At 50.5% G+C, this 24687-nt stretch overlaps 1 protein-coding gene and 1 non-coding gene across 2 annotated transcripts in view; one reads left to right on the top strand and one right to left on the bottom strand.

Annotated features, from left to right (window-relative positions):
- The first annotated feature begins 4897 nt into the window (after nucleotides 1–4897).
- LOC129656644 (U6 spliceosomal RNA) lies at nucleotides 4898–5004 on the top strand. Its single transcript, XR_008716433.1, has one exon. It is a non-coding gene; the product is annotated as a U6 spliceosomal RNA (small nuclear RNA).
- A 7616-nt stretch (nucleotides 5005–12620) lies between these two features.
- Nucleotides 12621–24687, bottom strand: part of LOC129656478 (protein FAM151A-like) — a 28693-nt gene continuing 16626 nt past the window's right edge. Inside the window, exons 3-8 of the mRNA XM_055587115.1 lie at nucleotides 19039–19191; nucleotides 17897–18056; nucleotides 15814–16038; nucleotides 14790–14929; nucleotides 13767–13910; nucleotides 12621–13369 (exon numbers count right to left, since the gene is read on the bottom strand). Coding sequence (XP_055443090.1) covers nucleotides 12696–13369; nucleotides 13767–13910; nucleotides 14790–14929; nucleotides 15814–16038; nucleotides 17897–18056; nucleotides 19039–19191 — 1496 coding nt within the window. The 3' untranslated portion in view covers nucleotides 12621–12695. The remainder of the gene's footprint in view (nucleotides 13370–13766; nucleotides 13911–14789; nucleotides 14930–15813; nucleotides 16039–17896; nucleotides 18057–19038; nucleotides 19192–24687) is intronic.

Genomic DNA, 24687 nt, shown 5'->3' with positions numbered 1-24687 from the left:
TACTTTGGACTTCCCTGGTGGCTCAGATGGTAAAGCGTCTGCATACAATGCAGGAGACACGGGTTCAATTCCTGGGTTGGGAAGATCCCCTGGAGAAGGAAATGGCACCCCACTCTAGTACTCTTGCCTGGAAAATCCCATGGACAGAGGAGCCTGGTAGGACAGTCTGTTGGGTTGCAAAGAGTTGGATACGACTGAGCAACTTCACTTTCAGATAGAAGTGAAGATAGATGGATAGAATTGATAGAACTGGCATGCTGACCTGGGCTGCTGCAGGCCACTTCTGAGTCCACAGGGGAGGGACTGGTCACTGCCTGGCCCAGAGGGTGTTCTATGGTTCCCGGTGTGGGAAAACAGAGACTGTCCCTATTTCAGAGACGCTGGAGTTTAAATCAATCCAAGAGCCAACGGTCATGTGCATGGGGAATTGGGGCAGAAGTGTGCAGAGAAATCCAGCAGGGGCCTTGATTACTCGAGTGAGTGTGTGCATGTCTGTGTGTGTGTGTAAGAGTGATTAGAAGGATGCCCAGGTGGGCAGATCCAGGGAATCTGGGACCTAAGGAGAAGGTCGGGAGGGAGTTTGGTTCAGGTATCCTCAGGTCATGGGGGCTCCGGGTGTCCCTGAACAGCAGCTGCCCAGGAAGGAATTGGATGTAGAAGTCTAGGACTCTGGACCAAGCATGAAGCTATGAGCATCTTTTCCTGCTTAAGGCAAAGAGAGAAGGGGGTGGAGGCAGACTTTTGGGGACCACAGACTTTAGGGATGGTGGGGGAAGAGAAATTGGTTAAGTGTTGTGGGATAGAATGACAAGAGGTGGGGAGGGACCAGGGAGCCAATAGAAGGGTCACTTAGAGGAGAAAGGGTGGTCATCTGTGCCTGGAGATGGAGGCCCATAAAGACAGCAAGGTGCTGCCAGACTTGACAGTAAGAGTAAGGGTGATGTTGGAGACAGTCTAGAACTTAGCTCTTACAATCGACTAGGCTTTCCACATACAAACAGCCCTTGTTTTGTTGCCAAAATCTTGGCTGTCTGTGCACCAATTTCAAACAGAAATACGGAGACAGTTATGGGGGAGAAGGAAAAAGTAGCTTTATTACTTTGCCAGGCAAAGGAGAAACACAGCAGGCAAGCTGCTCAAGAAGTGTGCCCCACTCTCTGGTGACCAGGGAGAGGTTACCTGGTCAGGCAGGAGTATGTGATAAGGATCAGGGCAGGTCTTCATTCCTTCTTCTGCAGTTTCTAAAGGGAGGGATTGCTGGCAAGATTAGGGCGTTTGCAGGGTCTCAGGTGATGTAGTCTCTTATCTTGATGAGCCTCTATGGCCCCTTTAATCTTGCCTCAGGTATTTATGTTGCTGTTCCTCTCTTGATCAGCAACTGTTCTGCCAGTTGGAACCAAGAGGTCATGGAGCCTGGAGTTTGGCCTATAAGAAATGACAAAGAGACCTCAGTGCCCAGGTACCCCACAGGGCCCTGCTTGGCGTCCGCTTTAGAACTGTGTGCTTATTTAGTCTTTGTGACATTCTTGTGGGGAAGTATAACTCCTGCATCTCAGATAAGGGAGTGGGAGTCGGTCAGCAGCAGAGCGGAGGTATAAGCCTGGGTCTTTCCACCCAGCAGGCTGTGTGTTGTCCACCCCTGGGAAGGATGCTGGTGGATTCTGAGGCACTCAGCATAGCAGCCTCTCTCAGCTCTGTGGCCTCTGCAGGCTGCCTTTGAGGAAGAGGGTCTTTATTCAGCTCTGGCTTTTGGCAGGAGGAAGACTTCTGGGTTGGTCTCCAGGCCACAGGACCCCATTGCCCATGACACTCCTCATGATACAGAAAACTGATGATGGTACTGAGCCCCACTCTGTGCCCAGTACCATGCTAGCTCTGGGGACCCATCAGCCCCCCTGTGACATATGGTAGGAGAGGAGAACATGGGGGCTGTCAGGGGCTCCAGCATCTCTTAGGTGGAGCCACTGTTCTAGAGCTGATGCTGCGGGAATGGGGTTACAGCCTGTAAGATGGGTTAATAGCATGGCCTCCGAGGTGGGACCTGATGGATCCCTGATGAGCACAGGGGAACTGGGAACCCCAGCCTCCTGGGCGGGCCATGTGACTTTCAGGGGAGATGCGGAGGACTTAGAGAGCCATGTGGGACCAGGGCTAGGAAAGGTTGTTCTAGATGAGGGGGCAGCGTGTGTGGAGGGAGCAGAGCATGTGGGAGAAGGGCTTGCCCAGGAGGGCAGCTGTGCAGTGGGGCTGGACCCTGCCAGGTGAGAGACAGGGATGCTCAGGGGAGAAGGCTGGGGAGGCTAGCAGGGCTGGGTCGCCCTGATAAAGAGCTTGACTCCAACCAGGAGGGCATAAGGAGCCTTCGTCTGTGGGATAAGCAGGAGAGGGACATGCTCAGCTTCACATTTTGGAGAATGATTCTGGAAGCTGCTATTGAGGAATGGCTGGAGGGGGCCCCCCTCCACACCTCTTATCCCCCCATTCCCTGCCACAGAGCCACGTGACCTCCCAGGCCATTCCACTCAGAACAACCACAGGTCCAGCAAGACCCAGCTTCTCTTTCCTGGGTTACTTCAATTACCCACACCCTTACTTGAAAACTGTCTTTTCGGTGCCAAGTCAAAAGACACAACCAAGCCAAAGATCCAGAGAAGGATTTATTACTTTCCCAAAGCAACGTCTCCAGGAACAGCAAAATAGGAGCAGTTGTACATGTATGTTTATGAAGGGGCTTGAGCAGAGGAGAATTCACCATAGAATTGAGGCAAATGATGATGGAGTCCAAGTTTTAGTTGATTGAAATCATGAAGCTCAGGAAAGGTCAACATCCCATCCTCCACCTGGGTGGAAGCCTTAGTTCTGGCAGAACTCCCTGTCAGATTGTTTACACATACCCCTTAAGGAAGAACTAGGACTCTGTTTTATCTGAACTATTGTTTCTTGAGGGCTTTTCCTTTGTTCTTACACTCCCTTACTTCCTTTAAGATTGTTGATTACTGAGACCTGTTCAAGGGCAAGCACTGTGGCCATTTTATTTAAGGAAGTATAAAGTATGAAGTGAAAGTTGTTCAGTCCTGTCTGACTCTATATAGTCCATGGGATTCTCCAGGCCAGAATACTGGTACAGATTCCCTTCTCCAGGGGATCTTCCCAACCCAGGGCTCGAACCCAGGTCTCTCATATTGCAGATGAGCCACCAAGGAAGCCCAAGAATATTGGAGTGGGTAGCCTATCCCTTCTTCAGCAGATCTTCCTGACTCAGGAATGGAAGAGGGGTCTCCTGCTTTGCAGGTGGATTCTTTACCAGCTGAGCTACCAGGGAAGCCCATTTTATTTTAAGTAGCAAGGCAACCAACATACTCAGTTCTCAAGCTTCCGCCCCCACCCCGCCAAAATCAACTGATGTTCACAACTTTCATTGTACATTTATAATAAACCACTGAAAATACTTAGTTTCAAAGAGAAAAGTGGTTACCGAGTCCTAAGAATGCAGCATTGAAATGATTTCCTATACTTAGCCTCATTTCTGTGAAAATTGCCTGCTGTTGTTTCATATCCTTGAGCTTTGTGGATTCACATTATCCTGCAATCCCTTTCTAGAGTGACTGTGCAGGAGGCAGGATCTATAACTAAAGGACATCGATTTCACTTTTACCGAATACCTATTCTGTGCCATTTACTGTGTTAGATGTCGAGGACAGAGACACCAATGTGCCACAGCTGCTGCCCTAATTGGATCATGCTGCTGCTAAGTCGCTTCAGTCGTGTCCGACTCTGTGTGACCCCATAGACGGCAGCCCACCAGGCTCCGCTGTCCCTGGGATTCTCCAGGCAAGAACACTGGAGTGCGTTGCCATTTCCTCCTCCAATGCATGAAAGTGAAAAGTGAAAGTGAAGTTGCTCAGTCATGTCCGACTCTTAGCGACCCCATGGACTGCAGCCCACCAGGCTCCTCCGTCCATGGGATTTTCCAGGCAAGAGGACTGGAGTGGGGTGGCACTGCCTTCTCCTAATTGGATCATATATTGTTTTTAAAACCCCAAACCAGGAAACTAGTAATATATACATACTCCAGATTTTGAAAAAAAATCAAAGCTAGTAAAAAAGAAAAGAAAAAAAAATAATATTTTCCTTCTGAGAAAGTTATTATTAAAGTTGTGATGTATATTGTTATACATTTTTCTATGCATACATAAAGAATGACCTTCAAAAAGAATTGTCTTGTGATATTGCTCTGTACCACATCCCAACATTTATTGTATTTGTTAGGTGTTAAAGTAGTATAATCTGGCCTGTGGAATATTTATATTTGCCTGTTTAAAAAAATGGTTGGGTTTCCACTGCTTGTGGGGGACAGCATGTCTAAATGCATAGGCTCTGGGCTGCCTGTCCTCCCTTCTAGCCCTGACACTCACTAGCTGTGTGACCTGGGGCAGTCACTTCACCTTTCGGTCCCTCAGTTTCCTCACTTATTACCTTGTAGGGTTGTTGTGAGGGTTAAATAAAAAAACACATGTAAATCATTTGTGACAGTACCTGGTACCTACCAAATGCTTGATAAAGATGATGTGTTGTTGTTCATGTATGTATATAATTTATAAAACATGAGTTTGTAATCTGCTTTTCCCTCACATACATAATATGAGCATTTCCCCATATGATTGCAATTTTCCCTTTTAATAGATGCATAAAATCTCAATCAATGACTGTTTCCCTAGTTTATGGAACCATTACCTTCCATGTTGGATACCTGGATTGTTTACAGTCTTTTACTAATAAGCAAATGCTCCAATGAGCCTCTCTGGCCATATTCCTGATGATGTTTTAGGCCTGATTCTCAGAAGTAGAATTGCACATTTTTAAGGCTTCTGGAATTTGCTGTTAAGATTTCATTCCCGTGCTCGCTTCGGCAGCACATATACTAAAATTGGAACGATACAGAGAAGATTAGCATGGCCCCTGCGCAAAGATGACACGCAAATTCGTGAAGTGTTCCATATTTAAAAAAAAAAAAAAAGATTTCATTCCCTAAGATTTACATCAGTGTGGAGATGCATGGTTGGGTGGGGTTTCCACTGGGGGAGAGGCAAAGACCAAGTGCCATTCCAGATAACCGGCAGGATGACCCAAGGCTCAGAAGGAGAGAGCACAGGACATCCTAGGGAAACTGGGGGAAGGCTGTTAAATCATGAGGTTTGAGTGAGCCTGTGGTGGGGCAATAAGGCTGCAGGGTGGAAAAAGTCATCTTTGATTCACTGGTGATGGCAGGCTGTGGTGTAGCATGAATCAGGAAAAGGTTAACGGAAGTAGGGAACCCAGCAAAGAAGCTCTTGTTAGAAGCCAGACAAGGGACTTCCCTGGTGGTCCAGTGGTTGCGAATCCACCTCCCAGTGCGGGGCACAGAGGTTTGATTCCTGGTGTGGGTACTAAACTCCCACATGCTGTGGGGCAAGTACACCTGTGTGCCACAACTAGAGAAAGCCCACATGCTGCAAAGTAAAAGAAAAAAAAACAGTGAGAGAAGAGGAGATCTGAATTGGGTGTGAGGAAAGGGGAGGATCTGTGCATATTTTCATCAAAGAATCTTTTGGACCTGGAAACTGACACCACGTGGAGGAAGGAGGAGAGGGATGGCGGAATCAGAGGCTTTGCTGGAAGGTTTCAGCCTGTCTCTTGGAGAATCAGGGACCACTGATAGAAATAAGAAAGCTGGGAGGAGGAAACTGTTTTGTGGGAAGAAGATTCAAGTAAGACATGATGAGTCACATCCGGTATGTAGATGATGAACCAGTTGGGGCGGGAAGCCCAGGGATGGGGCTATGTTAGTCTCAGCCCAGGGTGTCCGCAGATCCACTCCTGGCTCTTCCCTGGCCCTGCACTGAGTTCAACCCTACCCCCTTGTCTGCCTTCCAGCTGCGTCAGGCAATGGGAAGCACTGGCTGGATGGAGTAAGAGGGTGGGAGAGGCAGTGTATTTTGACATCTCTTTTCCTCTGCTTCAGGGAATGTGTCTAGCAATGAATGACTCCTACTCCCACTCTGGTATCCCTGCCTTCTGCCCATTTGGCTCCTCACTATCATCATGAAACTCTTTTCTTTTTTACACTTTTTTTTGGCTGCAAGGCATGCGAGATTCGCTTCTGACCAGAAATTGAACCTGTGTCCCCTGCAATGGAAGCGTCTTAAGCACTGGACTGCCAGGGAAGTCCCTGCTTCCTCTGTTTCAAACGAGGCTTCCCTGCTGGCTTAGATGGTAAAAAATCTGTTTGCAATGCAGGAGACCCAGGTCAATCCCTGGGTTGGGGAGAAATACTTAGTGTGGTTTCTTGCTTTCCACCTTGGACCCTGACTTATTCAGGAGCCATGTGCATGGATACCATAATTGAAGCAAGGAGTATGGACAAGATCCCAAGTGAGAGAGGGGAGACCCAAGCCCAGAATCCCAGGGGACACAGATGTAAGGAGGTGTTTTTTTTGTTTGTTTTTTTTTTTTAGAGGGGGTAGGGAATGGGGACACGGAAAACAACACAAGAGAAAAAAAAATCTGGGGCAGGAAGAGAACAAGCAGAGTGAAGTGCTCCAAAGATCAAGGAAGGAGAATTCCTAAGTTTGAGCATCATAAAGCAGATGCTCTGGGGAAGGCAGAGAATGAAGATCGAGGACAAGACTATCAACTCAGCCATGTCATCAGAGGGAGAGCCTCAATGGAGAGGAGGTGGCAGAGAACAGATTAAGTGTTAAAGAACAGGGCAAGAGTGAGGTTTGGGAGGACAAAGTGAGAGCAAAACATTTCTTCAGGAAATACTTCCTGAAGTATTGAAATACTTGCCAAGTATATTTGGTACTATGTAATGTAAAGTACCAGGCCTTGGGTACCTGGTGTGCAAAGATGAATAAGTCATGGTCTCTGTTCTTAAAGCATTCTCAGTGTAGAGAGGGAAACAATCAAGTTTCCAGAGATTCATAGCACACTATAATACAGTTCTGATCTATGCTGCAAGAGCAGAGAGAAAGTCCTACTGAGCTGTGGGGAGGGGTCCAAGGAGGACTTCCTAGAGAAGGTACCACTGGGTTTTGACAGATAAGCAGGAGTCATGCAGATGAAATGGGGATGAAAGGGAGGAAAAAAGCACTCTGGATGGAAGCAACAGCCTGAGAAAAGGCATAAAGGTAAGATACATTACTGTGAGTTTGGGGGAACCACTGTGTTGCTAAAGCAGAAACTGTGTAAGAGGAAATGGTAGGAGATGAGACTGGGAAATGATTCCAGTGGAATAATGAACCAGATATGTCAATGGGAGCCAGAGGCAGTGGGAGATTCACTCTGATGTGCTAAAACAGAATAACAGACACCCTGGAGTCCTGCATGCAGTGACAATATTTTCAAGAATGAGGATAAAATATTTTTTTGTAAACAAGAACTGAGTATCACTAATAAATTATTTTCTAAAAACTTTGTTTATTTTACTTTTGGCTGCACTGGGTCTTCGCTGCTGCACTAGGATTTCTCTAGTTGCAGCGACTGGTGGCTACTCTCTGTTGCAGCGCATGGGCGGCTCTTCTCTTGTCACTGAGCAGGGGCCCCACGGGCTTCAGGAGTTGCAGCTCTGGGGCTCAGCAGGTGCGCTTCCCAGGCTCTAGAGTGCAGGCTCAGTAGCTGGTGTGCAGAGGTTTAGTTGCTCCACAGCATGCAGGATATTCCTGGACCAAGGATCGAACCCAAGTCCCCTGTATTGGCAGGCAGACTCTCAACCACAGGAAGCTCCATCACTAATAAATTCTTATTGAGGAATTCATGAAGGCTATTCTTCAGGCAGAAGGAAATTGATCCCAGATGGAAGGTCGGTGATTGAATTTAAAAAATGATCACTACTGAATCAAACTTGGGTCCGCTCGCCCACTTGTGTGCAGTAAAGCCAATCTCCTGACACTAGGTTGCGGTGAAGGAAAGTGCAGCGTCTATTACCCGGCGCCAAGCAAGGACTTTAGGCAGTTAGTGCTTAAAAGACTCAAACTCCCCAATGGCTTTAGGGAAAGGATTTTAAAGACAGGGTTAGGGAGGGAGGGAGGGAGTTGTGGGGTGTGTAATCAGCTGGTAGACATTCTTCTGATAGGTTGATGGTGAGGTAGTTGGGTTCCAAGCAGACTAGGGTCTACACGCTTGTGGACAGCACACAGGTAACTTCTTTCACCTGGTGGAGCTTTCATTCTCTGCAAAACAGCTAAAAGGACATGGCTCAGGATATTATCTATAGCCCTTGAGGAGGAACAAAAGGTCCATGACTTTGTTTAATGGCTAAACTTATTTTGTCTTGTTTGACTGTTTTCCTTTGCTTCTGCATTTTCTCATTTCTCTGATTAAATTTATTCTTTGGAACTTCAGGAAGGCCTAGGAGGCTAAAGTTTTCCTATAAACAAGAGCCAGGTGGAGGCAAAGGAGGAGGTGGTTCTGTCCTGGGAAGGCCCCATAGAGTCCTGCTCAGTTACTTGATCAGATAAAATATTCATTTGTGAGACAGTTAAATCAAAACAAAAACTGAATGCATGAAACAATGATATCTAATGTTGTTGTTGTTGCTGAGTTGATACATCGTGTCTGACTCTTTAGAAAGAAAGAAAAGAAAGTGAAGTCGCTCAGTCCTGTCTGATTCTTTGTGACCCCATGGACTGTAACCTACCAGACTCCTCCATCCATGGGATTTTCCAGGCAAGAGTACTGGAATGCGTTGCCATATCCACCTCCAGGGGATCTTCCAAACCCAGGGATTGAACCCAGGTCTCCCGCATTGCAGGCAGACGCTTTACCATCTGAGACACGAGGGAAGCCCGTCTGACTCTTTGGGACCCCATAAACTGCATCATATCAGGCTCCTTCGTCCTTCACTATATCCCTGAGTTTTCTCAATTCATGTCCATTGAGTCGGTGATGCTAACTCACCATCTCATCCTCTATCGTCCTCTTCTCCTCTTGCCTTCAATTGTTCCCAGCATCAGATCTTCTCAGATGAGTCGGTTCCACCGATCAGGTGGCCAAAGTATTGCCTCGGCCCAGGTTCAGTCCCTGGTTGGAACTGAAATTCCACGAGCTGCATGGCGCTACCAGAATAAAATAAAATGGGGGTAGCGCTAGTGCTATCCACAGAGGGTTGTCATGAGGCTTGGTGGAAGTCTGGCATGGGAAACACTTCAGAAGCGTGCCTGCCCATAGCAAGTCCCCTTTGGGGGAGGAAGCGGTTTAGTGAGGGCGGGTGGTATTCCCAAAGTCACTCACAGGTGTGAGGAGAAGCTGGGGCTGGGCCTCAGTGACCGGGCACTGTGCTGTCCAGGCTGCCCCTGTGTGACCTGAAGTCCGCTTTAGGACTGCAGGGAGGGTCTCCTTGGGCCCTTTGGGGAAGGAGGGCTGTTGAGGGCCGGCGTGAGGCATGGCCCCCAACAGAGGGCAATAATGGGGGCTGGGCAAACTGGCTGTGCCAGGAAGAAGATCCGCCTGGACAGGCAAGTGGAGGCCAGGTGGTGGGAAGGGACACGGCTTCAGTTCTGTCTCAACTCCCTGTCTGCTCCCTGCCCCTGGGAACTCACCTGTCTTTGGTGCTGCCCCTGGGCTGGGTGTTTACATCCAGGCGGTCTCTGGTCTTGGCCTCTTGACAGAGTGGTCTTACTGGCCCCTTGAACAGGTGAGGATGCTGAGGACAGAGGGATTTGGTGTCCACAGGCACACAGATAGGAATGATTGTCAGAATGAGAATTTGAACCCGGGCAGGTGTGGCCTCTTTTACATCTTGAGTCTCTCCCATTGATTCTGATGCCCCTTTTGCAGATGAAGAAACAAAGGCTCTGAGAGGAGATGAGCAATGGCTTGAGACGCAAATCCAGGTGTGAATGACCACTGTCAAAGCACTTTACAAGCTTGAAAGTGCTGTAAACACACCATGGTTTACCATTTGATATTAATAAGAAAAATGTGCTTAGGAAGGGTTTGCCATACGCCCAGTACTGTTCTTCTGATGACCCCATGAGGGAGCAGGTGTGATTACTGATCCCATTTTACAGATGAGGACACTGAGGCACAAGGGTGAAGTCACTCGGGCAAGGGTTACGGGTCTACACCTTTCCCTGCGAGTCCCCACCTCTGAGTGTGCGTGTCCTCAGCCGCTGTCTTCTGTGTGCCCAGCCAGTCTCCCTGGCCAGGTAGGGGTGCCTCCCACCCTGCTGGGCTGAGCACAGGGCCTGGCACCCAGTAAGCCTGCTGAGAAGAGGTGGGCCCCAGAGGGACCAAATTTGTCATCTTCCCTCTCTCCCAGGAAGTACATCGTGTCCTGTAAGCAGGCAGAGATGCCCCTCTCTGTCCCCTGGGATCCTAGCAACCAGGTAAGGCCTTCTGCTCTGTGCGGACAGCCTTCAGACCTGTCGGGGACCCGCAACCCTCCCTTCTTGAAGGAGGCCCAAAGGGGACAGGATACTCTGCTTCAAGGCTGGCCTGGTGAGCCAGGGGCTTTCCTGTGTCCCCCTGCTTGGCAGAAGCGAGCTGAGGTCCCAAGTGAAGGAGGAGTCTGGCCCAGCCTGGGCCTCCCTTCCCAAAGCCCGGGGCTCCTTTCTTCACGTGCAGCTTCCTCTCCACACATCAGAGTGGCCCTGGCATGAGCCCCAGAGGAAGGGGAGGGTGAGGTTGCTCTGTGTCTGGGCAGGTGTACCTGAGCTACAACAATGTCTCCTCCCTGAAGAAGCTCGTGGCCAAAGACAACTGGGTGCTGTCCTCGGAGAGCAACCAGGTAGCGGACCCACCCTCCCAGCTTTCCTTTCTCCTTTGAGCAGCCAGAGGTGTTGACCGTGAGCTGCGAAACCCTCTCGAACCACTCAGGTCAGAGGGGGTTTCCCTAAAAGGCCCTGCGAGAGTCGTGAAACCACCCCAGTTATAGCAGCGTGCCCGCCCCCTCAAGGCCTGGCGCGGCTTGGCTGGGGGCTGGGGGCGAGGGTGGGCTGAGGGGGGCTTCAGCTCTGCCACTTTGGCCTGTGTTCTGGGATGGGTCACCTCCCCACAGTGACATCAGTGGCTGGATGGACGCCTGGCTCTGAGGGTCCATTCTGGTTTCGTGTTAGTTACTGCTTCTTTATCTTTTTATTTTTAGAAAGAAAATTTTTGATATTTTAAAAAATTGAGGCATAATTTACATACAGTAAAACTTCCCCTTTTTAGTGTGTAATCCTGCTAGTGTGGAAAACACATGAAGTTACATCATCACGACAGTAATCAAGATACGGAGCATTTCCATAATACCTCTTATTTTTCTGTCTCCTTTGTGATCAAGCGTCTTCCCACCCCAATCCCTGGAAACCACAGACCAGTTTTCCGTGCCCTTTGTTTGGTCTATTTGAGAATGTTCAGTAAAGGGAGTCCTGCAGTATGTAACCTTTGACGTATTTCCTTAGGCACAGTGCATTCACTTGTGTGAAGGGATGAGTGTGTTCCGTTTCACGTCAGGTACCATTCCATCTGACTAGTGGGCTTATCCATGAAGTCCCTGCTTCTTCAGACACCTTCCTATCCACTTGTGCTGAATCGCCCATTTTTCACGGGGCTGCCACCGAGGCTCAGAGAGGTTGAGTCACTTGTTCACAGGCACACAGCAATCAGTGCGGCCCTGACTTCCAGCCCGGGTCCCCAGCATAGTCTGAGGAGGAGCCGAGGGAATGAGGCTGCCCTCTGTCTCGTACAGGTCCGCCTGTACACTCTAGAGGAGGACAAGTTCCTCTCCTTCCACATGGAGATGCTGGTGCACGTGGACACAGCCCAGGCCTTCCTGCTGCTCTCTGACCTCCGCCAGAGGCCCGAGTGGGACAAGCACTGCTGGTGGGTGCCGGAGGGCGGGTGTACAGGGGAGTGGGGGTGGGGAAGGAGGCCCCGAGGGGTCTCCCCCTGCTGAGCCATCCCCCACTGCTCTGGGCCCCTGCTTTTGGCTAGGAGTGGGGGATGGGAAGGGAGGCACTGTGGTTGTGTGTTAGGTGAGTATCTGAGTCAAGGATATTCTGAGCCCTCAGGGAAGGGACTGAGCCTGGAATTGGAGGTGGGGGCCTGGCCCACCTAACTATGTGACGATGGGTAAGTCACCTCCACTCTGGGCCTCAGTCTGGGGACAGCCTCCCAGCTGAGAGGGGAGACACGTGATGAGAGTATAGTGTGTGGTGACAGAGGGAAGCCAGGGTTGTCAGCACCCAGAGAAGGGGTCAGGGGAGTCCAGCTGGTCACAACTGCCAGTAACGCAGTCCTGTATGGCCCAGGTGCTGAATGGCATTTGCTGCCTTCCTGGCAGGCAACAGGGCTGCTGCCCCCCGGCCTCACGTCCACTCAGTGCACCTCACCAGGCCGCCCCATCCTCCCTGGGTGTGGCTCCCCGTCCTGCAGGTGTCCTACTACAACCAGGCCACCCCGGGTGTTCTCAAGTACGTGACCACCAATGTCACCGGCCTCTCCTCTGAGTTCTACACCACCTTCAAGGCTTGTGAACACTTCCTCTTGGACAACCGGAACGACCTGGCCCCCAGCCTCCAGACCCTCTAAGCATCCTCCCTAGCCACCTCACGTCCACTCCCACTCCATCGGGCCCCAAGGACATGCGTGCAGTACACTGAGGAAGCAGAGGCATTTATTCCTTCCTGCCTCCCCATGGGAAGCTGGGGTCCACCAGGCCACCTGGGTGCTCAGTGTGTGCCAACATCCGCCAGCAAGTCTTGGCGGTAGCTCTGGGGTAGCCTGTAGTAGACTCGGGTCTTCTTCACGGCCCTGGCTGCCAGCAGCGCTGCCCGCACAGACGCATAGAGGCCCCGGCCAGGGCTGTGTTCCACCGTGACCGTGGCCCGGGGAGAAGCTTCCAGCAGCCGGGCCACGACTCCAGCGGGGCTCTGGCCCAGAGGCCCAGCCTGCAGCTGGAAGGACACGGGTTGCCAGAGGCCCTGGCAGAGCTCCAGCATGTCTGTGAGGAGCTGTTCCCTGTAGCCACTGCCCAGCACTTCCTGGGGCCAGCCTGGTGCCAGTGTCACATGGGGGAACACCTCGGCCATAGCTGTAAGCAACTCCCTGCCAGTCACGTAGCCGGGGACCATGAAACTCCCGTGGGAGACTGTGGCCCCGACCCACACAGGCCTAGACAGGCGGCCAAGGGCAGAGAGGGTGGCCAGTGTGGCCAGGGACGGCCGCAGGGCGGTGGGCTCTGCTATGTGCACGTGGACCCCCCAGCGTCCGGGGTGCGTGGCCAGCTGCTGCAGGCAGGACTCCAGCGTCAGGGCCCGGCCATCTGGGGTGCGGACGATGGGCACGGGGTCCCCAGCTGCAGGCTTCTGGAGGCCCACGTCCAGCAGGATCATGCCTTCTCGGTCTGGAAGAGGTAGTGGAGGCAACAGTGTCTGGGGTTAGGGTTATCATGGGGTGTCAGAGGCCCTTGCTGAAGTTACAGGGACAGCAGGAGGTAATGGGGTCTGTTGATGGGATCTGGGCTCCAGGTGGAAGGGCTGCTTTGTGAATGTGCCTGGAGCTCATCAGAATGGCCCAATGAGCCGCTAGCTCAGCTCTGAGGCCTGTGCCCGCCTCTCTTACAGCACCATGTGACTGAAGCCTCACAAGTGCTGGTCCAAAGGCCAGGAGCCCCGCACTTTTGACAACATTGCTCCCCCATCTTGTAGCTGCGTTGCTATGGTAACAGAGACCTGAGGTAGCTTCCCCGAGGTAACCCTTGCAGTTACGCTGGGAGCACAGGGGCTGCAGGCAGACCTTACCTGGGAGCTGCACTGTTGCTGTGCTTCCATTGCCCTGGATGTCAGGAACCAGCCACTCCACGCTCAGCCCCTCGTCCCCAGGGTGCTGGAGAGCAGGGATCAGGCTGCCCCCGGTGTAGTAGCTTGGCTTCCGTGAGGTATTCACTGTGGGTCAGATTGCCAAGATGAAGAGGCCACCAGTTACGGAGGCCTTCTGTACACCATGAGTCCTCTCTAAGCCTCACAGCAAAGTTCCAGGGAGCTGGAGTTCCCTGTTTTGTAGATGACGGGTGACTTGCCCAGGGTCCTACAGCCAGTGGGCAGGGTTGCTGGGATTGGAGCCTGACGGAGCCAGGTCAGTCAGGCCCCAAAGCTGGTATTCCTCCCCCTCACCTAGACGGCTCCCAGAGCAGGAATGTTGGGTCTGATGGGTCTCCTTGAGATGGCCTGATTGCAGGCTCTCCTCGGTTTGGAGTCAAGGGAACAGGGGCTTTGGACAAAGAACAAGCATCATTGATTAGCAGGTACAGTGGAGGAGCCGTTCTCTGAAACGCTAGAGCAACCCTCAGAGGAACTGTACTGCAAGGGGAAGCATCTGGGGTTTGGAATTGGCTGTTTCCAGTAGGAGCTGTGCCACATTTAAGCTGAACAACTTTGTATTAATTATATAACTGCTCTGAACCTCAGTTTCTGTATCTGTAAAATGGAATCCCTGCTTCAGGGATCTATGGAGCTTAGCGTTCCATCCCGGAGTCTGGCATACAATGGATGCTTCAAATGATTCCTTCCTCTTATCTCATGTAGCATTTTCCCTTTCCAATGCTCTGCCCCACCTAGCTCAGTGCTTTTGTCGGCAGATTCCACTCCACCACCTTTTCTTTCCCCTGAAGGAGAAAATGGCAACCCACTCCAGTATTCTTCCCTGGAAAATCCCATGGCCAGAGGAGCCTGGTGGTCTACAGTCCATGGGATCACAGAGAGTCAGACACAACTGAGCATGCATACATATACACCTTTTCCCACCCTCCGCAGACCCCTCCCTACTGGCGAGCTGCTTGAACTGTGACAGGAAAGGCTCAAAGATGTCATAGTAGACTTGGTGGGTGGCGGTGTTGTCCCGGATGTAGAGGAGGTCATCCACTGACACGGGGTCCGAGGCCGACTGCCACATCGTGAGGGTGTACCTGGGGTCCAGAGAGTCAGCTTAGGGCCTGTCTGCGCCCAGCAGCCCTCAGCCCCTCTTCCATGCTCAGAAGTTAACCTGAGCTGGGGGTGTTGGGCACTACCTGCTTCCTGGGGGCAGAAGAAGCCACAGAGGCCTTGGGTAACTGAAAGCAGAGGCTGAGAAGGAGGAGAGATGGACTGGGCTGCCTCTTCACTTGGAGTGTCTATTTGTGGGTCCTCTCTTAGGAAGGAAAGACAGAAGAGGTGGGCATGGAGCTGGGAGTGGTGGGGGTGGATCAGAGGTCAGGGATGAAGAGGAAAGGCAGTGGCCTCCAGTGGGGAAAGTCCGAGGAAGGTGGTGCTGGGCGGCTGGGGGCAGTACAGAGCCGGGGGGAGGCTGGGCTTCCTCAACCCCACAGAGCTGTTAGGGGCAGAGTCTCTAGGTTCAGTCTGTGAACCCTCGGGGAACAGGTGGTTCCCAGGGGAGGAGGCTGTGGGAGGCAAATTGAGTCTCAATATAAACTCTTATTGGAACTTCCCTGGTGGTCCAGTGGCTAAGACTGTGCTTCCATTGCAGGGGATGCCTGTTTATCCCTGGTTGGGGAACTAAGATGGCGCATGCTGTGCAGTGTGGTCCCAAATAAATAAGCAGATAATAATTATAACAATAAAAAAGCAACACTTTCCAATGGACAGGCTGCTTCAGGTATAGTGACCTGCCTGTCCCAGAGGTGCACAAGCAGAAAGCAGAGATATTGTAGAGGATGTGAGCACCAGCAGAAGTTGGGCCAGATGGTCATGAAGACCCTTCTAACCATCAGCATCTGGGATCTTGCTGGGGCATCAGGACTGGGAGTGGGTTTGGAGGGAGTGGGGGCCGTGGCAGGGGCCTGGGCGTTCTCACCTGTCAGATTGGGCCAGCAGCCAGCTGAAGTGGGGCCAGGCGGCCCTTGCCATGACAGCCAGCACGGGGAAGGTCACCCTCTGGGGTAGTGCTCCCACCAGCTCCTGCATCTTCTCCACCATGGCCCGTGTGTACGTCACATTTGGGAAAAGGGACAGGTAGAAGGTGGTCCAGCCTGGAGACAGTGTTGCCTCAGGATACTTCTCCTGGACCAAGGCCAGGAACCTGCAGAGAATCAGAGATGCTGGTCTTTTAGAGCCCCTTCCTCATCTCCTGGGTTCTCATCAGAGTGCTAGGAAGAGGCAGGGTCTATTGCATCTAGATATTAGAGCACAGTCCTGAAGAACAGGGTGGCTTACGAGTTGCTCAAAGTCCCATGGTAGAGCATGGACTTTGGAGCTGGGGAGGCCTGGATTTGAGTCCTGACTTTATGACCTTGGTAAGTTCACCCAACCTCTTTGATTCTTAAAAATGGCATCCGTTCAGGCAGGACAGGGCTTCTCAAACATCCTCATGTGGATGTGGAGATGCAATTCAAAGCCCTGGGTGTGGGATCTGGGCTCTATCAGCTGTGAGAGTCTCTGAACTTTCAGATATTATTTAAAAATTTCATTCAGATTTTGAACTCTTACAAATGTTAATAGGCAAATAATGTTACTCTCTCCCCTTCCCCAGATTATGGAGTAACCTCACTACAAGAAGATCAACCATTTTTTTAATCTTGGGCCACTGACTACAGTTTCAAACTGCTGCTTACTAAATGCTCCTCAGTTTGAGACTTGATAAATATTGGGTGGAAGGATTGTTAGCTGACTGGTTGGAAAGATGGTGTGATGGATGGATGGGTGGATGGATGAATGGAGATGGACAGTAAAGAGCTGGAGGTTAGAGTCAGAAAGACCTGGCTTTGTATGTTTACTCTGACAATTATTAGACTTAGGCAGGTCATTTAACCTCAGTAGGATATGTTGTATTACTAAAATGAAAATAATAGTACCTACGTCATTCTCATTCTAAGAGTTAAATGGTACTCTACAACTAGACTACTTAAAACAGTGTGTGTGACAGATAATAAACATTCAACAGACTGAGCCTCAATTATTGTCAGCTTTCTTATCTGCAAAATGGTAAGAAAAAATGCTCCCAACCTGGCATTTCTATGGGAAGATGAACTCAGATATATTCTCCTTTTATGCGGCCCTCCGTAAACTTGAGCGCCCCATGCAGCTGGTGCTATGTAAGTGCTGCTGTTGGCAGTGCTGGGACCTGGGGGTTGTTTGTGGGCTGGGAGGGGAGGCTGGGGAAGGAGTTAGTGCTTTATAGACTTTTCTAGGAGGCCAAGGGTTGCCCTGGCACTGTTTGCTGTCCAGGAATAAACACTCTTGCTGCTGCTGCTGGTAAGTCCCTTCAGTCGTGTCCGACTCTGTGTGACCCCATAGACGGCAGCCCAACAGGCTCCCCCATCCCTGGGATTCTCCAGGCAAGAACACTGGAGTGGGTTGCCATTTCCTTCTCCAATGCATGAGAGTGGAAAGTGAAAGTGAAGTCTAACTCTTAGCGACCCCATGGACTGCAGACCATCAGGCTCCTCCGTCCATGGGATTTTCCAGGCAAGAGTACTGGAGTGGGGTGCCATTGCCTTCTCTAATGCATGAAAGTGAAAAGTGAAAGTGAAGTTGCTCAGTCGTGTCTGACTCGTAGCAACCCCATGGACTTCAGCCTACCAGGCTCCTCTGTCCATGGGATTTTCCAGGCAAGAGTACTGGAGTGGGGTGCCAGTAGGGCACAAATCCATAATCTGCCAGTGAGAGCCCAGTGAAATCAGGACTATTAGAAGAAAGTGTGAGGGAGGGTCCTCAGCAGCCTGGGACGTCAGGGAAGTTTCTGGGGCAGGTAATGGCTGGTTTACCAGGAAATGGTGGAAAGGCATTCAAGCAGAGGGAACAGCATGTGTGAAGGCTCAGAGGTCAGACGACATGGTGTGGCTGGAGGCAAACTCAGCAAAGGTCCCCTGAGCACCTGCTGTACCCGATGTTGAAGGAAACAGACTGGACACAGCTGGAGCAGAGAGGCAAACACTCACTGTGTGGCATTGACCTCTATTGAGAGGCCCACATTGGGACCCCTCTGGATGTCAGCATTGATCCACACAGGCCTTCGAACTTTCCCCTCCTCTGTCAGCCGCCGAAGGACGTCCAGGGAGGGGCCCACAGCCTTGATGCTCTTGAAGTCTAGTTTGATGCCTGTGGGGAGAGGGCCAAGGGCTTGGGAAATTGGTCCCTTGTGCTCAAGGAAGAAGGAAACAGAAGACATGACTTCCTGGGACAGAGAGAGCAGGTATGGTGTGTGTGTCAGGGGTGGGAGGGAAGACAGGGACGGAATTCTGGGTGGGTGTGAAGAAGGCTTCAAATAGGCGGAGCTCTCCTGGAGACAAAGACTTGCCCATGTAGGAGTGATCTTCCATCCCTCATCCCCAAGGGGAGGAAGCAGATGATGGCTAAGGCTTGGGACTTGGGGCAGGTGGAGGTATTGTCAAGAATCTAATGAAAAGGGACTGTGACCCTTGGACAGGCAGGCTCAGAGGATCCCAAGCCACCCAAGCCTGAATAGCACAAAGTCAGGCTGAAGAATTAGAGAAGAATTTAGAAAGCTAGGCCAAGGGGATCATAATATGTTGACAACATAGGGAGCTATGGAGGATTAAAGCAGGGAGTGACATGACAGTTGGCATTTTGGAAAGCTCACCCGGGTAGGGGCTTTGTCGAGTTTGGAGGCAGGAAGCCAGTGAGGAAGGAGGTCCAAGAGAAAGATGATGTGAGTGGGACTGGATCGGGGGAAGCCTTCAGGGTTAGAATTGGCAGATGCAGCAGCTGAGTAAATGCAGGGAATGAGGGAGAGGCATTAGGGTGATGCCTGGATTCTGACAGTAACTGGCAAAGAGACAGGAGAGGGGAAGGTGGAATTGGCTTTGAGCATGTTGTATCCAGTTCCATGGATTCAGAGCCTGAATGCTCATGTTTGGCCCTTTGCAGCTTACCCTACACTCTTACATCCCTCGTTTCACCCATCTTCCCTGAGCCCAGGCCTCTAGAGTGGTCTGGAAAGCTAAAGCAAGAGCAACTCCTGACAGTCATTGGACTAGTCTCCTAGCAGAGGGACCCCTGCACATGTGGCCTGAGGACCAGAGGGGTGGGCAGCTGGGGAGGGGCTGAGAGAGGTCCTTACCCTTCTGGGAAGAGGCCAGCACAGCCTCCAGCCACTGCTCTAGGGTGTTGTCGCTGTAGATGGCCGGGGGGTGCGCCATGATGGGGACTCCTGTCTCGTTGACTGTGCCGAGCCCTTCTATTGTGATGTCTGCCTCCAGGGCCATGACGTTACCTGTTGCATTGGACAGAGAAACTTTTTAAAGCAATTTTCCTCATCATCAAAGTATTACACACTTATTATAGAATATTTGAAAAATACAGAAAAGCAGAAAGAGAAATATTCACCCACATTTCCATCATAGTTCACTTTTTGATGTATTTTCTTCCATTTTTATCTATGTATAGTTTTTCCACAGTTGAGACCACTCAGCATTTATAATTTTAATCTTTTTCTTTCAATTTTGACACATTTTCACAATCTTTTCATGAAAAAGGAAAAAAACCTGCAAAAGCCCTGATTGAGAGCAGTCACCCTGTCTCAGTCAGCTACTCCTCTGTCTTTCCTGAGACTCTAAATTTTTAGGAAGACTCAGCAGTCTCTGAATTTTTGTTACTAACAGATAATGATGTGTATTTTATTCTGACTTTCTGGTTATTTTTTACCATGACTTGAGGAATCTGAGTCAGGGCCATGCTGGGTCTTTTTTAAAAAAATTAATGAATTATTTTTGGTTGCGCTGGATCTTCATTGCTGGGCGCAGGCTTTCTCTAGTTGTGGAAAGCAGGGGCTACTCTTCACTGCTGTGCACGGGCGTCTCCCTGCAATGCCTCTCTTGATGTGGAGCACAGGCTCCAGATGCATGGGCTTCAGTTGTTCCAGCACGCAGGCTCAGTGTGGTGCATCAGCTTAGTCCCAAACCGGGGATGGAACCCATGCCCCCTGCATTGGCAGGTAGATTCTTAATCAGGGAAGTCTGCAGGGTCATTTTTAGAGCCCACATTATCAAAGTACTGTTAGAAAAATTCATCTAACTCATATTCCTGCCAGAAGTACATAAGTTGGTCCATCTCCAGGCATCCATATAGCGCTGAGAATTGTTATTTTTGTCTTTTAGATGTACGCAGTTAACGCCTCCAGTGGCTGTGTGATGCCTGCTGGGAGTGTTCAGGCCAGAAGGGAGTCAAGGACTTTGAATGAGAAGCAGACTGGGAAGAGCAGGCCAGGCTCTCTGATCAATGAGTGGTGTAGAGGGTGGGTGGGGTCGCTATGAGCTCCTGCTCCATCGAAGACAGTTGGCATCAGAGGGGTCTCTTCTGTTTTATACTTGCAGCCCTGCTCCCCTCCAAGTTCATTTAGCATATAGCTGCTAGAGTGACGGTTCCATATACCTGATCCTGTCACTTCTGTTAAAAAATCAAAATTTCCTTAGCCCTGAGAATCCAATCCAAATGCTTGCAGAGTCTGTGAGGTCCTATAGGACCAGGCCTGGCAAACTTTGCCATCTCACCTAGAGTCCCTCTCTCCCTCAATATCTAGCTTCCATCCACTCCTGTTTCTCCAACATCGGTGTGCACACAGACCACCCAGGAACTGTTCAAATGCAAGTTCTGCTCAGTAGATCTGGGGTGGGGCCCAAGACACCTACCAAGCTCCCCAGTGATGCCCAGACTGCTGGTCCACAGACCGCACTTGGAGCCTCGAAGCTCAAATATCTTGTCTCCCATCTCTGGGCTCCTATACCTGGCTGTTGCCATGGCAACACTCTTCCCTCCACAGTTTTACTAGGCCACCTCCAGCTCATTTGTGGGTGTTGGCTTAAAATATCAAGGAGGCCATCCCTAAACCACACACTCAGTCAAAGTCAGGCTAACAGCTTATCCTTTGAGTGCTCAGCCCCCATGTAACTACTCATATAGCACCATCCTTCCCGAGCCTGAGGGCTAGGAGCAGGCTCCAGGTCTATGGTGCCCATCACTTGGATTTCCAGTGCCAAGATGGTACCAGGCCTAAAAACGGAGCTTCAGAAATGTTTGTTGGATGGTAAAAGACTGGATAAATGAATGATAGAGAAAGCTGGGATCAGGGACTTCCCTGGTGGTCCAGTGGCTAAGACTCTGTCTTCCCAGTGCAGATGGCATACGTTTGGTTCCTTGTCGAGGAACTAATATCATACAGGCCTCACAGTGCAGCCAAAAGAGAAACAAGTTAAGTTCAACCAGCCCAGGTCCAGAAGAGTAAAAGAGCTTGCACAAAGTTGCAGAGAATTTTTGCAAATTTCTCTGAAGCCTAGTGTCTGGATTTCCAGAAGGGAGAGGAAGCTGAGTGCCAGGCTGTCCCCAGCACTGTTTCAGGCACTTTGCACTGTCCCATTTCATCCTCATATTATATCTCTGGCCCAGTGCTCCAGAATCTTTGGTGTCCTCACTGACAAGATGGGGATGAATCTCTCTGGGCTTTAACTACAGCACGTGGACATAAATTATGTTGTATTAAAAAATAAAAAATTAAAAACAAAAACAGGTTGTAAACTGTGAAGGGCTATATGAAGGTAACTTTTATTTCTATGTTTTTTTGTCTTAACTTGGTTACCCAGGAATGCTGAGAGGGATCCAGAGGGGTTTGGGGCCCAGCAAGGCCCAGAGAAGTCAGGCCCCAGGTGGGTAGCTGGGCAGCTAAGAGGGTAGCTAAAGAGAATGGATGCGGAGAGGTCTCCTTCCCCATCTAAAATGGGCCAGGTCCGGTCTGGGGAGGGTGGGGGTACACTGGGAGGGAGCCAGGGCTGGAACCCAGGTCTCAGTCCTGGTGAGTCTCTGAAGCTGCTGCCTTGCTTGACCTGCACCAGCTGCCTCCCTTGAGATGCTGGTAGCCCCTGAACTCAGGACCGCATCTCACTCATTTCTACACCTCCTCTCAAGCTGGGTGCAGAGCAGGGGCCCAGCAAATGCTCGGTGAGGGGGACTAAAGATGGATGGACCTAACCTGCCTCCTGTGATCAGCACCTGGACCCAGCTTCCTCCTGCATGGCCATTCACACCTGTTCAGGGCCTTCCAGATCCTAAATCTGGGAGCCAACTTGCAGTGGGGGGCGGTGGGGTATGAGGGAAGAGGAGATGAGGACAGGAGCAGGTGCCTGCTTCCACAGTAGGAGCCTTGGTCCTCAGAGGTACAGTCAGGTGAAGAATGCTGCTCTCCACAGGGAGCCCACAGGAAGCTCCGAGGCCCTCCCTCCCCTCCCCCACACACCAGGCGCTCTACACATCACATCCGGCAGAGGGGTGCCATGGAGGAGCGTGCAGACCCTGAACCCAAGACTGCTAGTGTGCGGCTCAGCTGTTGACTTTCAACACCCCCTGAAGGAGTTCACATGGAGTGAGGCACTCTATGCTGCAGGGAACCTGGTGGGACAAGTCTTTGAAGTGAAAGTTGCCCAGTCTTTGCGACCCCATGGAATAAACAGTCCATGGAATTCTCCAGGCCAGAATACTGGAGAGGGTAGTCTTTCCCTTCTCCAGGGGATCTTCCCAACCCAGGGATTGAACCCAGGTCTCCCGCATTGCAGGTGATTCTTTACCAACTGAGCTATCAGGGAAATATTTTTAGGAACAGGTTTTATGTTCCCAATCCTTACATATAGGGGAGTTTGACATGCTTCCCTGGTGGCTCAGATGGTAAAGCATCTGCCTGCAATGCAGGAGACCAGGGTTTGATCCCTGGGTTGGGTAAATCCCCTAGAGAAGGGAATGGCCACCCACTCCAGTATTCTTGCCTGGAGAATCCTGTGGACAGAGGAGCCTGGTGGGCTACAGTCCATGGGGCTGCAAAGAGTCAGACACGACTGAGTGACTAACACTTTCACATATCTAGAAAAGCACTAAATCCCTTCACGATGACATCAGATCCTTGTGACTAGGAGAAAACCTCTTGTAAAGTAAGCACTTGATAGCATTGAACTCCGCCTTCAACAAAATCTTATATATTGACCTTTCCCCACTACCTCTTTGGAGCAGTCTCTCAGAGCTATCTGAGGTGCTGCTTTCTTGGCTGCGGTCATCATTTTGCCCCAAATAAAACAACTCGCAACTCTCAAGTACTGCATCTTTTTTAGTAGACAGTTAGAACTGGACATGGAACAACAGACTGGTTCCAAATAGGAAAAGGAGTTCGTCAAGGCTGTATATTGTCACCCTGTTTATTTAACTTCTATGCAGAGTACATCATGAGAAACGCCAGACTGGAAGAAACACAAACTGGAATCAAGATTGCCGGGAGAAATATCAATAACCTCAGATATGCAGATGACACCACCCTTATGGCAGAAAGTGAAGAGGAACTCAAAAGCCTCTTGATGAAAGTGAAAGTGGAGAGTGAGAAGTTGGCTTAAAGCTCAACATTCAGAAAACGAAGATCATGGCATCTGGTCCTATCACTTCATGGGAAATAGATGGGGAAACAGTGGAAACAGTGTCAGACTTTATTTTTCTGGGCTCCAAAATCACTACAGATGGTGACTGCAGCCATGAAATTAAAAGACGCTTACTCCTTGGAAGGAAATTTATGACCAACCTAGATAGCATATTCTAAAGCAGAGATATTACTTTGCTAACAAAGGTTCATCTAATCAAGGCTATGGTTTTTCCAGTGGTCATGTATGGATGTGAGAGTTGGACTGTGAAGAAGGCTGAGCGCCGAAGAATTGATGCTTTTGAACTGTAGTATTGGAGAAGACTCTTGAGAGTCCCTTGGACTGCAAGGAGATCTAACCAGTCCATTCTGAAGGAGATCAGCCCTGGGATTTCTTTGGAAGGAATGATGCTAAAGCTGAAACTCCAGTACTTTGGCCACCTTATGCAAAGAGTTGACTCATTGGAAAAGACTCTGATGCTGGGAGGGATTGCGGGCAGGAGGAGAAGGGGATGACAGAGGATGAGATGGCTGGATGGCATCACTGACTCGATGGACGTGAGTCTGAGTGAACTCAGGGAGTTGGTGATGGACAGGGAGGCCTGGCGTGCTGCGATTCATGGGGTCGAAAAGAGTCGGACACGACTGAGCGACTGATCTGATCTGATGACCACCAACTAAGGACCCAGAGTGGATGTCCCTCCTCGCTTGAACTCCACGAGGAACCGGAGCCTTGGTACCAGGAGTGGCCCTCTGAGCCCATCTGTTTCCTCGGGGAGTGCAGACAAATTTGGGTAAGCCTCTCCTGGTTTTTGAATCTCCGTATTGGTTGAGATTCTGAGTTTTATTTGGTTGTGGAGCAGGTTACCTGCCCACTTCCAGCTGGAAAGATACTGGAGAGGGCCCGGGTGAAATATCCGGGGTATACCCACTCATGATTTAGACACTGACTTGGGCTCTGTTGAAAAATACTAAGAAATTTCCACACAGTAGAAAGATACTGGATGGGAGACTTGCTGAAAGATGCCAGAGAATACCCATCCAGTGAAAAGGCCCTGGGGCAGAGGGCATCGATTGAAAAAAAATTGAGGAATATCCAGGGCTCAGCTGAAAGATGCTGAGGTTGTTCTGTCGTAGGGAACTGAGCAGTCTTGGCTGAGTGGTTAGGTAAGAGGCTGATCTGACACTTTCCCTCAGTTAGACTGCCTTTATAGGCTTTTTTGGGGTAAAAGTGAGAATGTATGAGAGCTTTGCTCTGAAGAAAAGGGACAAGGCTTCTACTGGCCAGCTATGGTTTTCTCAGGTAACTGAGAGATTTATGGGAGT

This window comes from Bubalus kerabau, chromosome 6, assembly GCF_029407905.1.
Source record: "Bubalus kerabau isolate K-KA32 ecotype Philippines breed swamp buffalo chromosome 6, PCC_UOA_SB_1v2, whole genome shotgun sequence".
Lineage (NCBI taxonomy): Eukaryota > Metazoa > Chordata > Mammalia > Artiodactyla > Bovidae > Bubalus > Bubalus kerabau.
Note: the sequence above shows the minus strand (reverse complement) of the source record. Positions and strands in the feature narration are given on the sequence as shown.